The following is a 12798-nucleotide window of genomic DNA, read 5'->3' on the forward strand; positions in this document are numbered from 1 at the left end:
GTTCATGCCGCCTTGTAATGCAAGGCTTCTTCCCGCATGGCTGTTTCCAAGAACGTAAAAAGCAGGAAATAGCGAGCATCTCAATCCTAATAGCAGGAAACATGGAGCTGGGAGACGGCGGGGAGGGGGGCCCGGCCCGCAGCACAGAGAGATGGGTCCCCAGAGGAGCTTGCTGGTTGGGGCTGGGAGCCAGAAGGCAGGAGCTGGTGTCATGCTGGGGTCACCTTCCCCATGGGGATAGGGAGACGCAGCAGCAGTCAGTGCCGATGCTAGCTCCAAGGTCGAGGCCTAGCCTGACCCAGACAAGAAGGATGGGGAAGAAGATGACATGGAAGAAGTCGGGCACCTGGGAAACCAATCCTCTACTGTGCTCACAGCACAGCCAGGTGTCACTGGGACAAATGACACAGAGACAAGACAGGCCTAAGGCCAGGGCTCATGATGGAGGGGACTGAACTGAGGTTGGTGGTCCCTGTGGCCCAGCACTGGGGCCTGATAACACTGAGTATCAGGCCCAGTGGCACAAGCACTGCCAGGAGTGACCCCTGGACATCTTCCCTTCCCCCATATTACATGCAACAGGATGCAAAGAGAGATGACGGAACTCAGACTTAGCTTAGTGTGAAAAGATGCAGAAGGGATGCGGTCATTTTTCTAGGAAGCCAAGGCCAAGGGGCAAGCATCAGGGAGGCAGATGGAGCAGGCCCAGAGCCCCACGAGGTTCTGTGGTGAGTGCAAGACTCAGTTGTGGTTCCCCCTCTCCTGTCCCCAGGAAACAGGGAGTCCTGGCGGGAAAGAACCAACCTAGATAAGCAGCCACAAGTCCAGCACAGCCCTCCCTGCCATCTGCTGGAGAGGTTGGGTGCGGGTGGGGCAGCACTGCCCGCTCAAGGCCTGAGTCTGCTTAGCCAGTCGGGCCCAGTTAAGAAGAGACCAGGGGCCAGAGTGATAGCACAGCCGTAGGGTGTTTGCCTTGCATGCAACCAACACAGGACGAACCCTGGTTCAAGTCCCACAATCCCATATGTTCCCCCGAGCCTGCCAGAAGCGACTTCTGAGTGCAGAGCCAGGAGTAAGCCCTGAGTGCCACCGGGTGTGATCCAAAAACAAAACAAAAATAAATAAAAAATAAGAGACCAGAGTGGCTAGAAGTCTGGTTCTGGCCTGGCCAGAGGAGCTTGAGAACCATTAGACCAGGGGTCCTCAAACTTTTTAAACAGGGGGCCACTTCACTGTCCCTCAGACCATTGGAGGGTCTAACTATAGTAAAAACAAAATTTATGAACGAATTCTTTTTTTGTTTGTTTGTTTTGGGGGGACACTCCCATTTGATGCTCAGGGGTTACTCCTGGCTATGCGCTCAGAAATTGCCCCTGGCTTGGGGGGACCATATGAGACGCCGGGGAATCGAACCTCGGTCCGTTCCTTGGCTAGTGCTTGCAAGGCAGACACCTTAGCTCTAGCGCCACCTCACCGGCCCCATGAACGAATTCTTATGCACACTGCATATATCTTATTTTGCAATGAAGAAACAAAACAGATACAAATACAATATGTGGGCCCGGGCCATAGTTTGAGGACCACTGCATTAGACAAACCCAGGCCTGGAAAGCAAGCAAACATAAAAGCTAACTGGAAGGTTAGAGCAATTCCCAGAGAACTCACTGTGCCCCAAATATCCCCCTTCTCCCTAGTGGGCCCTGAAATCATGCTTCCAGGAATGAGGAGATGGTTTGGTTCAGGGTCCCTAGGCCTGCTCCTAGGCTATTCCTAGAAAAACCCACACGCACCTCCCAGTTCAAACCCTGGCACTGTGAAGAAAGAATTGAAATCAGACGTCAAGGAGGCCCCGCCAACTCCAGACCCTGGAGCCCGACACGGAATCTGTGGCCCAGTTTGCTGGTTTCATGGGGAGCAGTCTCAAGGACCCCTGAGCACTGCTGGGAGACTGTCAAACAGAACCCAAAACAAGCCTACTGGAAGAGCTGCAGGGTTTGTGTGGCAGAGACAGGAGTGTTGTTGGGGGAAGTGTTGTAGGGGGGAAGTTTGCGTTTGGAATATTTCAGATGCACCAGCCTCAGGATAATATCCTTGGAGAGAGGGAGGAAGGGAGGGAAGAAGGGAAAGAGGAAGTGAGAGGAGGGAAGGAGGAGGTTCCAGAACAGAGACAAGATTTTTCTCCATACAGTCGGACTGTCTGGGAGTGTCTATAAAAGGGTTGGGCCACACTTAAAAACCAATGTTTGCAACACCTAGGCAAAACCATTAGGACTTTTTGGTGTGTAGTGTGCGCGTGTGTCTGTGTCCATGAGTGTCTATTTCTGTATTGCGTGTGTCTATTTGTGTGTGTGCAAAGGGGAAGCAGAAACCAGCTCTATCTCCTGTGTCCTGCAGATGATGTTCCCAGTTAAAAGACAAGCGCTGGACTCCCAGTGCCAGGCCTGGGCGGAACTTCCCACACTGAATGTGTGTGTGTGAATGCATCTGCACACATTCGTCACACATAATGCCACATAGTCCATACACAACATTATGTGCACCAATATACAACGAACTACACTTTATAACGCTATATACCACACAACTCTTGCACACAAGCTATGTAACACATAACATGCTGCACATACCACACAACACATCCCCCACACGCCCCACAGACACAATACATCCCCCCCCTCTATTCCACACCTCTCTCAAGTGTCTGAACAATGGGTGTGCGCATGAGACATAGTATGGGGCAGTGGGTGCACTGTACCTCCCAGTAACCATACAGTGATGGGGCAGTGCTGTGTACTGGGGGGGGGGGGTCACTGTACCTCCATTAACCATATACACACACAAAGCAATCCTGTCTGTGCCTCAGAGGCTGTCATTACATTTTTAGTAGACGACAAACTGAACTTCTGCCTGTCATCTCTTGGATACAGCGTCACTGGGGGGCATCCGCTGCCTTCCCTGAACTCAGGGCTTTCGCGTCTACACCACAAACCAATGTTCTAGATCGCACAGCCAGGGGACACCCAGGGGGCCTAGTCTGAGTCTATACCAGAGGCGCTGCACTCAAGGGGCCAAGCAACAGTCAAGGGTCCTTGTCTGCATCTACACTGCAGATGTCATGGAATCATGCCTGCTGTCATGGGGCCAGGGATGGGGCTCCCAAGTGTCCTAGCCCATGTCTACACCACAGGGCCTGCTCTCACAAAGTCAAGAAATACTCACATTCCTGCCCATGTCTACACCAAAGATCCTGCTTTCATGGTGCAAGGAAACATCCTGGGTTCCTGGCCCACATCTACACCATGTACACGCCTTTCCAACCACATGCTTAGTCTCCTCACACCCCTGGGAACACAGGGTTCTAAGCAAGTCCCCCACTGATACATACGCCCCTTCTAGAAGGTTCCGTCCTAAGAGAGAGCACTCTCCTTCCTTCCTGTGAAATATTCACCAGGGCAGGACAGGCCGAGCAGAGGAACAAGGACATGGTGGTGGGAACAGGCCAGAGGTGAGCTCTGACATGACGGGTATAGCCAGGGAACATGAGGGTGCAGACAATCCCGACACCCCAGCAGCTCTGCTCGGGGGTGGCTGGCAGGTAGATGGGCACACCGCATTAAAGCGGGGTGAGGGGTGGGGAAGACAAGCCCAGAGCTGCTTAATCCCAAGTCTGGTCTGAGGGATGTGCTGTGTAGACACTTTCTCATCAGTGTCACAGTGTGACTCTGCCAGGCCAAACATCCGATGTCCCAAGGTGAACCCAGGGCCACCTTCCCACTCTTGGCCGTGTCAAACCGCCCGCTCAGTTAGGAGACACCGGTGGGGGTCCAGGTGGTGACCACTGAGAATAGGGCCCTGCTTCTCCCTGACAATGACTCAGTTTCTCAAGAGGACTCACAAGTTCAGGCCACACGGGCCCCAGCACGAATACACACAGAACAATGACCAAGTGGGTGGCAGCTCTGTCCAGGGACTGCTGACATGTCTCCAGGCCTGTTCAAGGGGGCAATGGAGCCTGGACTGCACACACAGGGACGCACACAGAGGTGCGAGCCCAGGATTGAAGCTTCTGGAAAGATCCACACATTTACTCAAATGGCTATCAGTCTCCTTCCTGCTCATATGGTCCTCAGATGGATATTCAAGGGAATGAGGGGCATGATGAGAGTCTTGGGGGAAATCCCTGCTGCTAGGACATGCTGCCCAAATGGGCCCCATCCTGCAGCCACAGGTACCCGCAATCTACATCTGGGACAGGTGCAGAGCAGCCACCTAGACCCCGAGCCATGGCTTGTTTGCTTGCCCGCTCGCTCGCTCGCTCACCTCTGGAGTGTTCTTCTTGAACTCCCTGCTTTGCTCGATGAGCCGCTTCCGAGACTGCTCGCTCTCATCCTGTCGGTTCGCCAATACTGTTGCGGTGGCATCGAGTTCCCTCTGCAGCGAAACAAGAAGGAAAACAAGGTTGTAATTGGCCTAAGGAGTAAGGACAGGCCCAGGGGATTTCGGGGGTGCCCCACGTCAGAGAAACCAGTCCAGGCAGACAGATGGATGGACAGGACATGAATGGGGACACATGGACACACACAGAGTGACCATCCTGGGGGCAGCAGCCACTGGCCCAGCCCAGAACCTGACATGCCCCTGAGGTTGCCCAGCTGAGTCAGGACCGACAGACTGTGGGGGGTGGGGGTGGGGGTTTCTGTTCATTCTTGTTCCACACAGGGGACCAGAAATCTCTAGCAGGAAGAAATGACATGTCTGCATGCCACAAATATTCACTGTGGGGCTTCCAAGAGGCTGAGCAATGCTGCACCATGCTGTGTCCCTACCCGTTCAGAACAGGCCTGTTACTTGCTTTCAGGACAGACCTTTAACTGGATATTCCAAGAATTACGAGTCTGGTATCCCACAAACTCTAGGACCTGGGAAATGGTAACTTTTCTCACCCTGTTCTGCCTTCATGCAAACTCTGTGCATTGGGGCGGTAGGAGGCATCTGTGCTAGCCATGACAAACAGCACCCACCTGGCCTAGCCTTGAGAATGCTGGGGGACTCCGTTTCAAATGAGCCTGAGGCAGACAGGCCCCAAAGGGGGCGCTCCAGGTTCACCTTGAGAGCTCAGAGACCCCAGTTCTGGTTGGGACACTACAGACCTGAGGGCACACATCTGCTAGTGGCTTCTCAGGGGATGGGCCATGGTGCTGAGCCATGCAAAGTCCTTTAACCAAGGCTGGAAGTCTGTAAGGGAGGCCCAGTGAACCCCAGGACATCCAACTACTCTCAGACTGACAGAGGTTGGGGGGGGGGTGTTTCTCAAAGTCACACCATGAGCGCTCCCTCCCTTCATCACAGGGGTCCCTGCCAGGCGAGATGACAGCAGTGCCGGAACCCACAGCCAGTGGCTGTCAGCTCGGACCCGGGGACGGTATCCAAAAGGGGGAGAAGAAGCGGGTGAGGCGGAGGTAGCACATCCCTCCGCCGCCCCCTCCCCCGCCGCCCACCCTCCCCTGGCGTATTTCTGGCATGGTAGCGCCTCTTGGGCAGAGCAGTCCAAGAGAACGGGGGCTGGCGTTGCAGAACAGATGTCACAGCGCGGCGGCGCAGAGGGAAACACAGCCCGCGCTGATAGACCACATTTGAATCGCGGCCCAGTCGGTGCAGGAGAGGGAAAAAAGAGCAGCGGGAAAAGCAGCTCGGAGCTGCAGGGGGAGAGAGGCGAGCAGTCAGATAAGCAGAAGGCTGTGCAAACTATAAACAGTCTGCGAAGGAGGCCGGCTCCAGAGCATCTAAGCGGCAGGAGCCCAAGTTCTAAAGGAAGGCTTCAAGAAGGGCCTAAACACCACTACTGCAAAGCTTGATGCTCAAATGGTGGGGCTGACATTCGGCTCCCATCACACAAGGCTGGTGCACCTCGTGGGGAGGATATCGAGAGGGGTGGTGGGAGCAGCCCCTGTGGACCTTTGTCTTGAGGTCCTGGGTGGACACGAGTGAGTGTGAGGCTGGCTCCAACCCAACTCCCCTAGTGGGAGGTTTGAGAACAATGGAGAGAACCAAGTGGGGTGCCATCTGTGGATGGGGTTCACTTCATGCTCCACTTGCTCCAAGGTACCCCCAGCTGAGGAGAGAGCAGAGGGTGGAGTCTGGCAGGGCACTGGAGGGCAGGCTGGCAGGGACTTCCCCTTCCCATGCAGGCAATCATATAGCCAACCAGCCAGGCTCCCCATACATACATACATACATACATACATACATACATACATACACACATACATACATACATACACATACACACATACACACATACATACATACATACATACATACATACATACATACATATGCACGATGTGCTCTGACCACAGAATAGCCAGGATAGCCGGAAGTGGATAGTCAGGCACAGGGTCCAGGAGCTTTAATGGGTCCTTGGGGAAAATGGTGCCCGAGTCCTGAGGGACACCTAGATGGCAACACCACAGACGTGAATGAGAGCGAAGCAGCACAAGACAAACTAACCCAGACACACTAACCAGGAAACCAGGGAGAAGGCACGGAGTACAGCAGGACCCTCAGCCCAGCACCAGGACCAGAGCAGCACCACAGGGATGGCAGGAACAACTCACAGAAAGCAAAAGGGAGGGCAACGAAGCACAGAATTAAAAGAAGCCTGTTTTAGGTCAGGACCTGGGGTAGTGGGGGAGCCTGATGTGGGGGCAGGGCCTGGGGTAGGGAGGAGTCTGGGATAGGGTGGAGCCTGGCCTAGAACCAGAGCCCAGGCAGGCTCCTCAGACACAGGGAACCCAGTGGTTTCGGGGAGCCCTAGTCTGAGCGCCCCAATAATGGCAAGAGAGTGGGTGCCTAAGTGGCCAGGACACACATTCCACATGGGTCATGCACAGCATTGCTGATCTGGTGCCCTCCTGCCTATTTGGGGCAGCACCTGTGGCCTTAACAGGCGACCCAGAGGCTCTACAAGAAAGCAAGTGCATTCTCTCCAGAACAAGCCTCAGTGTCCATCAGGCTTAGGGAACAGGGATCCTAGAAAGCAATTGGAATCTCGTCCCCTGAAAACCCAGAGGGCCTGGCTCTGAACACAGGGTGCTCCATTAGGTGGGGAGATGGGATCCCTAGGGAAAATGGCTTTCTGAGGACAGGTGTTTCCTGACCAGGGTCCCAGCTCTGGGGAGCATGGGGTCTGTGCATGAGGGGTCTACCCCAGTACACACACACACACACCATTCTGCAAAGCCACAGCTGCTGTGTAGGGATAGGGGGCACCCTGCCCTTCCTCACAGCTGGTGACCAGGGATGGGTTGGAAGTGTGCTTTTTCTCCACTTTACACACTGCCTCAAAGGGGAAAGATTCCTCACATTTTAAGTTTTTCTCTGTTGAACTTCAGCCTTCTAGCTAAGTCCTAAAGATTTATAAACAGAGAGAGAGAGAGAGAGAGAGAGAGAGAGAGAGAGAGAGAGAGAGAGAGAGAGAGAGAGGCCACATAGTTGTCTATTTAAAAGAAATTGGGGGGGGTTCCCAAACATAATCAGTCTTTCAGCAATATCCACAACCAATTTGAAGAGCTCAGCTCTCATGGGGTTTGAAATTGGGTGCCACAGTGGCAAGCTGGATGATGCCCCTAGACTCCGAACTTAGTGCCTGAGGTTTGAAACGGGCTGTTTGAGCTGGAGGCCTCAGCGGGTGCCCCAGGGAAAGATGCTGTGTAGCCAATCAAACCAGCCCAGGGTACATTTTCCAACAAAAACACTTGGACAAAGCCACACTGCTCTGGCTAGCAAGGGGCTCTGGGCTGAATGAAAGTCACCTCCCATCGCTGTGCAACCTTCAACACCTGTAGGCACTGTGTTCTAGCACAGGAAACCCTGGTCCCGAGTCCAGGCTCCACTCATGCACTCAGCCAAATGTGGGGCTTGTGTTCCCCGACTTCGCCTCTACAGAAAACCAAGCAGGGTCCACCCATCTGCTCTGCGATGGCCAATACTCTGCCAAGGTGCCCCTTTATGGGACCAGAGCCACCACACCGGGCATTAGGACAGAATCCTGAGATGCCACCAGCACTGCAACCAGGCCAGGGGCCTCCAGAGACACATAGATGAACTGTGACCCAAACCCAGGCCCCCCAAAACCAAACCTGTTGGAAGTAACCAGCAAGATTAGAACAGAAGGAAAATGCTTCCCTCGAGAACCTTTCAGTTTTAGGAGAAAAATGCCATTCTGACACCACAGGCTGCGGTCAGACACAACTCCCAAATTGGCCACAGCAGCTGGGAAGGTGATGCTGGGGCCAGTGGAGAGTTTCTGTATCACTGAATGGGCCTCCAGCCAGGACACTGGGGGGTAGGGGCATGGCAGCAGCCAGGACAGTAGGAATGTCACTCTGGCCTGTCCAAGATCGAAGCCCACTAGTCATAGACCAGGAGAGCAGGGGGGTGGTGAAGACAGTCTGGGCCATGGAGGACACAATTGCCAGCCCATCTGAGGCCCCAAAGCACCTCACCACCACGTAGTGGTGGGATCACTGAGCCCTGGCAAAACCCCACTATGATTTTATTCCCCATTTGAAGCCTTCAGAGAAGGGTTGGAACGATAGGACAGCAGGGAGGGCACTGGCTTTGCATGCAGCAGATTGGGTTTGATCCCTGGCATTCCATATGGTCCCCAAGTTTGCCAAGAGTGATCTGAGTGCAGTGACAGAATTAACCCAAATGTCGCCAGGTGTGACCGGACCCCAAAACAAGGCTTCAATGATGCCCCAGGAGGTCTGAGAAGGCCCCCAAGTCCACAGCCTGCTACCAGAACCCTAACTGCCCTTGAGTGTTCTGAGAAGTCCCCATCTTGCCCCCTCAGAATCTGTGCCTGCTGCCCACTGTCCCAAAGCCTGTTCCTTCTCCAGCCACCCTCCACACTGCCAGCTGCTAGGAAAGGCCGGGGCCATACTCTATCCCTGGGCAATTGCTCTGGAGGGGCCCAAGCCACCACATTGGAGTCCACATACGAGTGGTCAATGCCATCTTTCAAGGCAACACACTGTTCACGCGGTGACTCAAGCTTGGAGGGGGGGAGGGGGTTTCAGAGCACTGTGAAAGAAGAAGCAAATGGGAGGGAGAAAAAGGCACAATCACAGCAGCCTAGAAGAACTACCCAACTGGTTACTTCCAGCGGCCCCCACAGCAGCCCAGAGCCCCTCATAGTGCCCAGGAAGGGCCAGGACAGAAAGAAACACAAACTGTCTTGTCCTCCCCAGGGTAGGTAGAGAAGTCTGTCAGGCTGGCTGGACTGTCCTGGGGGAATGGGGGGCCCTGTAGGAGAGTCTGTCTGAGCTGGTTGGCCTGGGGACAGGGGATCTCTCTGGGTCAATCCCGCCCTCCTTCGATCATGTGACCCAGGAACAAGCCAGAGACAGGAGCGGCTCAGGTTTCTGCTCTGGGGGCTGGGAAAGCCTGGTCCTTAAAGCTTCCCAGGGATAGGCCACCCCGCCTGACCGCTCAGACTAGAGATCTGCTTACATACAGCCCTGGGCCGCTTCCCCATGACCAGGACCAAAAAGGGAGTGCCTGGACTGGCCACAGGGCCGTACAAAGTGACATACCCACCATTAGCTAACCAAAGAGGCAGCCACTGGTCACCCCAGTGCAGTTGAGAGACTGGACCTGCACAAGGGAAATTGGGATTGGTTTTGGTTTTGATTCGGGAAGGTGGCTTTATGTTCATTCCTAATCTTGGAGATTCAACTGAAACCATGCATGTACCCTAACATATACACTTGGGCTCTGTGGCTTGTCCCCTCTGAGTGGGGAGGGGGGGGGTCCCTAGCTTGCTCACATACACACACTCCACACGATCTAATGTAATTCTGATTTGGGGTCACAGAGCACGTGTTGCCCGTTTGGAAGATGAAATGGAACCGCCAACAAATAACACGGGCCTTTGTGACTCATTTAGCTCCGAGTACAAAGTTTTCAGACAAGCCCTTTTTGTAAATTCTGCGGAATTGAGAGCTTTCAATAGAGGACGGCGATTTTGCTTCTTGTTGTTTTGCACCCGCCAAAAACCCACGATGCCGAGACAAGAGCACCAGCTGCATCCCAGAAGCGCCGTGCTACATATAATCCTTGCCAGACTCTCATTTAAACAGCGAGACGTGAGAGACGGTGTCTGGGGGCGCATAATGAAATACAGGCGGATCAGACGACCCGAGAGAGCAAGCGAGCGAGCAGAGGGAACAAGCGCGGAACATGGCCAGGGCTGTCCCGGGAGCGGCCAGAGTTCGGCTGTATGGACCCAGGTGAGGCCACAAGGCTTGACCCAGTTTGGGATTCCTGCCGCACTGCGCAGTCACACGCTATCTGCCTGTACCCCTCTCTCTCTGCAGGGCCTCCTTCTTTTCCAGAAATCCCCACAGTACCCCTCCAGTCTTCCCAAGAAGCTTTCTAGAATGCCATGTGGGTAAGGAGGGGATGGTATGGCCTGATTGTCACTGGTGGCTTTCTCCCCTTTTGTTGGGGTAGAATTGGGGGCACTTGTAGGCCAGAACCCTTCTCTTGGATTTCCTGTGCTCCCCAAGGCAACAGTCTCCACCTTCCTCAGTGGCATACACTGCAGAGCCAGAAGGGCTGACCTCTGACCTGGGGGCATCACGTTGTGGGAGAAATAGAGCAGATGGGCCCAGGGGTGATTCCCAGGACAGGTGAATCCGCTGGCCTTTTTCTTTCTCTTGTTCCTCTGTCCACTGGGGAACAAGAAACTGAAGCAAATGCTGATGGAGAGACAGACAGACAGACAGACAGACAGACAGACAGACAGACAGACAGACAGACAGACAGAAGAACCCTCTGAGTGACTCAGATGTACCATTTTCGCACCCAGGTCAGCTGCCCTGACAAGAACTAAAGAAAGGGGAGGGGTTTCCACACACAGCTCCAAGAAACTGAGGCAAGACAGGCAGAGCCGCAGTGGGGTCCTCTTAGTGACTTACTGACTTAGGAGATGCATTTTAATACCAAGTGGGAACTTGTTAAGAATGGAGTTATTTTGGGTTTTTTTGGGTCACCAGGCAGCGTGCTTGAGAGTCACTCTCAACCCTCCTCCGTGCTTGGAGGCCACATGGGATTCGAGGGCAAGCCAGGTTCCTGTAGGCAGACAATGTCCTTGGTCCACTGGGGCATCTTCCCCTGGACCTTGGCTCCTGGAGGCATTTCGGCTGAAACACACACCGCCCAGCCCTGCTGCAAAAAATGGCCACCCTGCTTGGGGATAGATGCCGAGGCTGGGGACAGCCAGGGCCAACCTGCAAGAAGGAATGTACAGGGAAACTACACTTGGCCCCAGAGTTAGTGACCCTGAGAACTTGCATTTCAGGTAGGGAGGGAGTTATAGGGGCCAAGAGGCCCTCTGAGCACTGCCAGGTTTGTGGGTACTCGGAAAACTATCTATTTTTTAAAATTCCATCTCTCTATTGCAGAAGCTACATTCCCCGGGTCAGTGGCATTGCTGGGTCATGAGGAGCAGACTTTAGTCCCTCCCAGCACGGGGCGGGGGTGGGGGATGTTCTGTGGGTGGCCCCACAGCCCACAGGGATACAGAGCAGTGCAGGTGACAAGATAGGGCTGGGGCCCATCTCGGCTTTGGGCAAGGTGACCTGTGCCCTGGGCACAGAGTGCTCCTGGGCAGCAAGCCCCATAGTAACCCCTTTCCTATCCTGGCCCCCGTTCTCATGGGCCACCAGGAAACGTGTTGGAACCTCAAAAGTCAATGATCGAACTACAAAAAACCCTCTGCTCTTTTTTTTTTTTTTTAATTACCCCTCTGCTCTTGTCTACACCGGCAAACACTTCTTGTCCCTGCCTGAAAGTCACTGTTTCAGAAAATCAGCCTTGGATTTGGCAACTATGAGAGCCAAGTGAGCTGCTGTCTGTTGAAAATATTTATTTCTATTGTTTGGCAGGAATCGATCTGTGAGGGCACCGGGCTCTCTGGCAGAGTTTTCCTTCCACATCTCAGGGAAAACGCTTGGCGGCAAAACCACCCGCAATTCCAGGAGCCAGCTCAGGATGAGGCCCAGCCCAGCCACACACGTTGGTGCTGTGAGGCCTGGAAGTGGTCTGGCCACTCAGTGGTCACTTCCAATGCCAGTACAGACACACGGGCCAGTAATGGGATGGTAGGGGAACTGGCACTAGTGTTTACAGTGCTGGGGTAGGACAGGGGAGCAGTGCTGGTGTTTACAATCAGCAGGGGCCAGACAGGCCGGACAAACTATGTTCCCATAGGAGAGGATGCTGGCCTTACATGTGACCAGGTTCAATCCCTGGCAACATACAAGGTCCCCTGAGTCCCACCAGGAGTGATTCCTAAGCACAGATCTAGGAGTAAATCCTGCAGACAGCCAGGTTTATCCAAAAGAAATAAGAAGAAGAATCAGAGCCAGAGGCCAGAGCAATAGCACAGTCGGTAGAGCGTTTGCCTTGCATGTGGCCAACCCGCGTTCAATACCCAGCTTCCCATAATGTCTCCAAGCCTGCCAGGAGTGATTTCTGAGTGCAGAGTCAAAACTCTGAGTTCCGATGAATGTGGCCCAAAAATTGACCCCCTCAAAAAAGAATCAGAGTTTGCTGGACTTCAGTGTCTACTCTTGGGCTGGCCTGGCCCAAGAGCAGGATGGTTGTAGAGTAGTGGGGCATTCTGGGCCTAAGTCCTGTCCCCTGGACTCCCTCCTGGCTGGGGGGTCCTGGACAAGACTCTGAGAGGCCCACAGTGGGGTGGGAGGATCCATTCACATGTCAAATCCG

The 12798-nt window shown here is 54.1% G+C and overlaps 1 protein-coding gene across 3 annotated transcripts in view; it reads right to left on the bottom strand.

Moving 5' to 3' along the window:
* CUX1 (cut like homeobox 1) overlaps nucleotides 1-12798 on the bottom strand; it is a 221664-nt gene that overhangs the window by 160148 nt on the left and 48718 nt on the right. For all 3 annotated transcript variants that reach the window (XM_049787851.1, XM_049787852.1, XM_049787853.1), the window contains exon 2: nucleotides 4321-4431. In XM_049787851.1, the coding sequence (XP_049643808.1) occupies nucleotides 4321-4431 (111 nt within the window). The remainder of the gene's footprint in view (nucleotides 1-4320; nucleotides 4432-12798) is intronic.

Source organism: Suncus etruscus, chromosome 15 (genome assembly GCF_024139225.1).
Source record: "Suncus etruscus isolate mSunEtr1 chromosome 15, mSunEtr1.pri.cur, whole genome shotgun sequence".
Classification (NCBI taxonomy): domain Eukaryota; kingdom Metazoa; phylum Chordata; class Mammalia; order Eulipotyphla; family Soricidae; genus Suncus; species Suncus etruscus.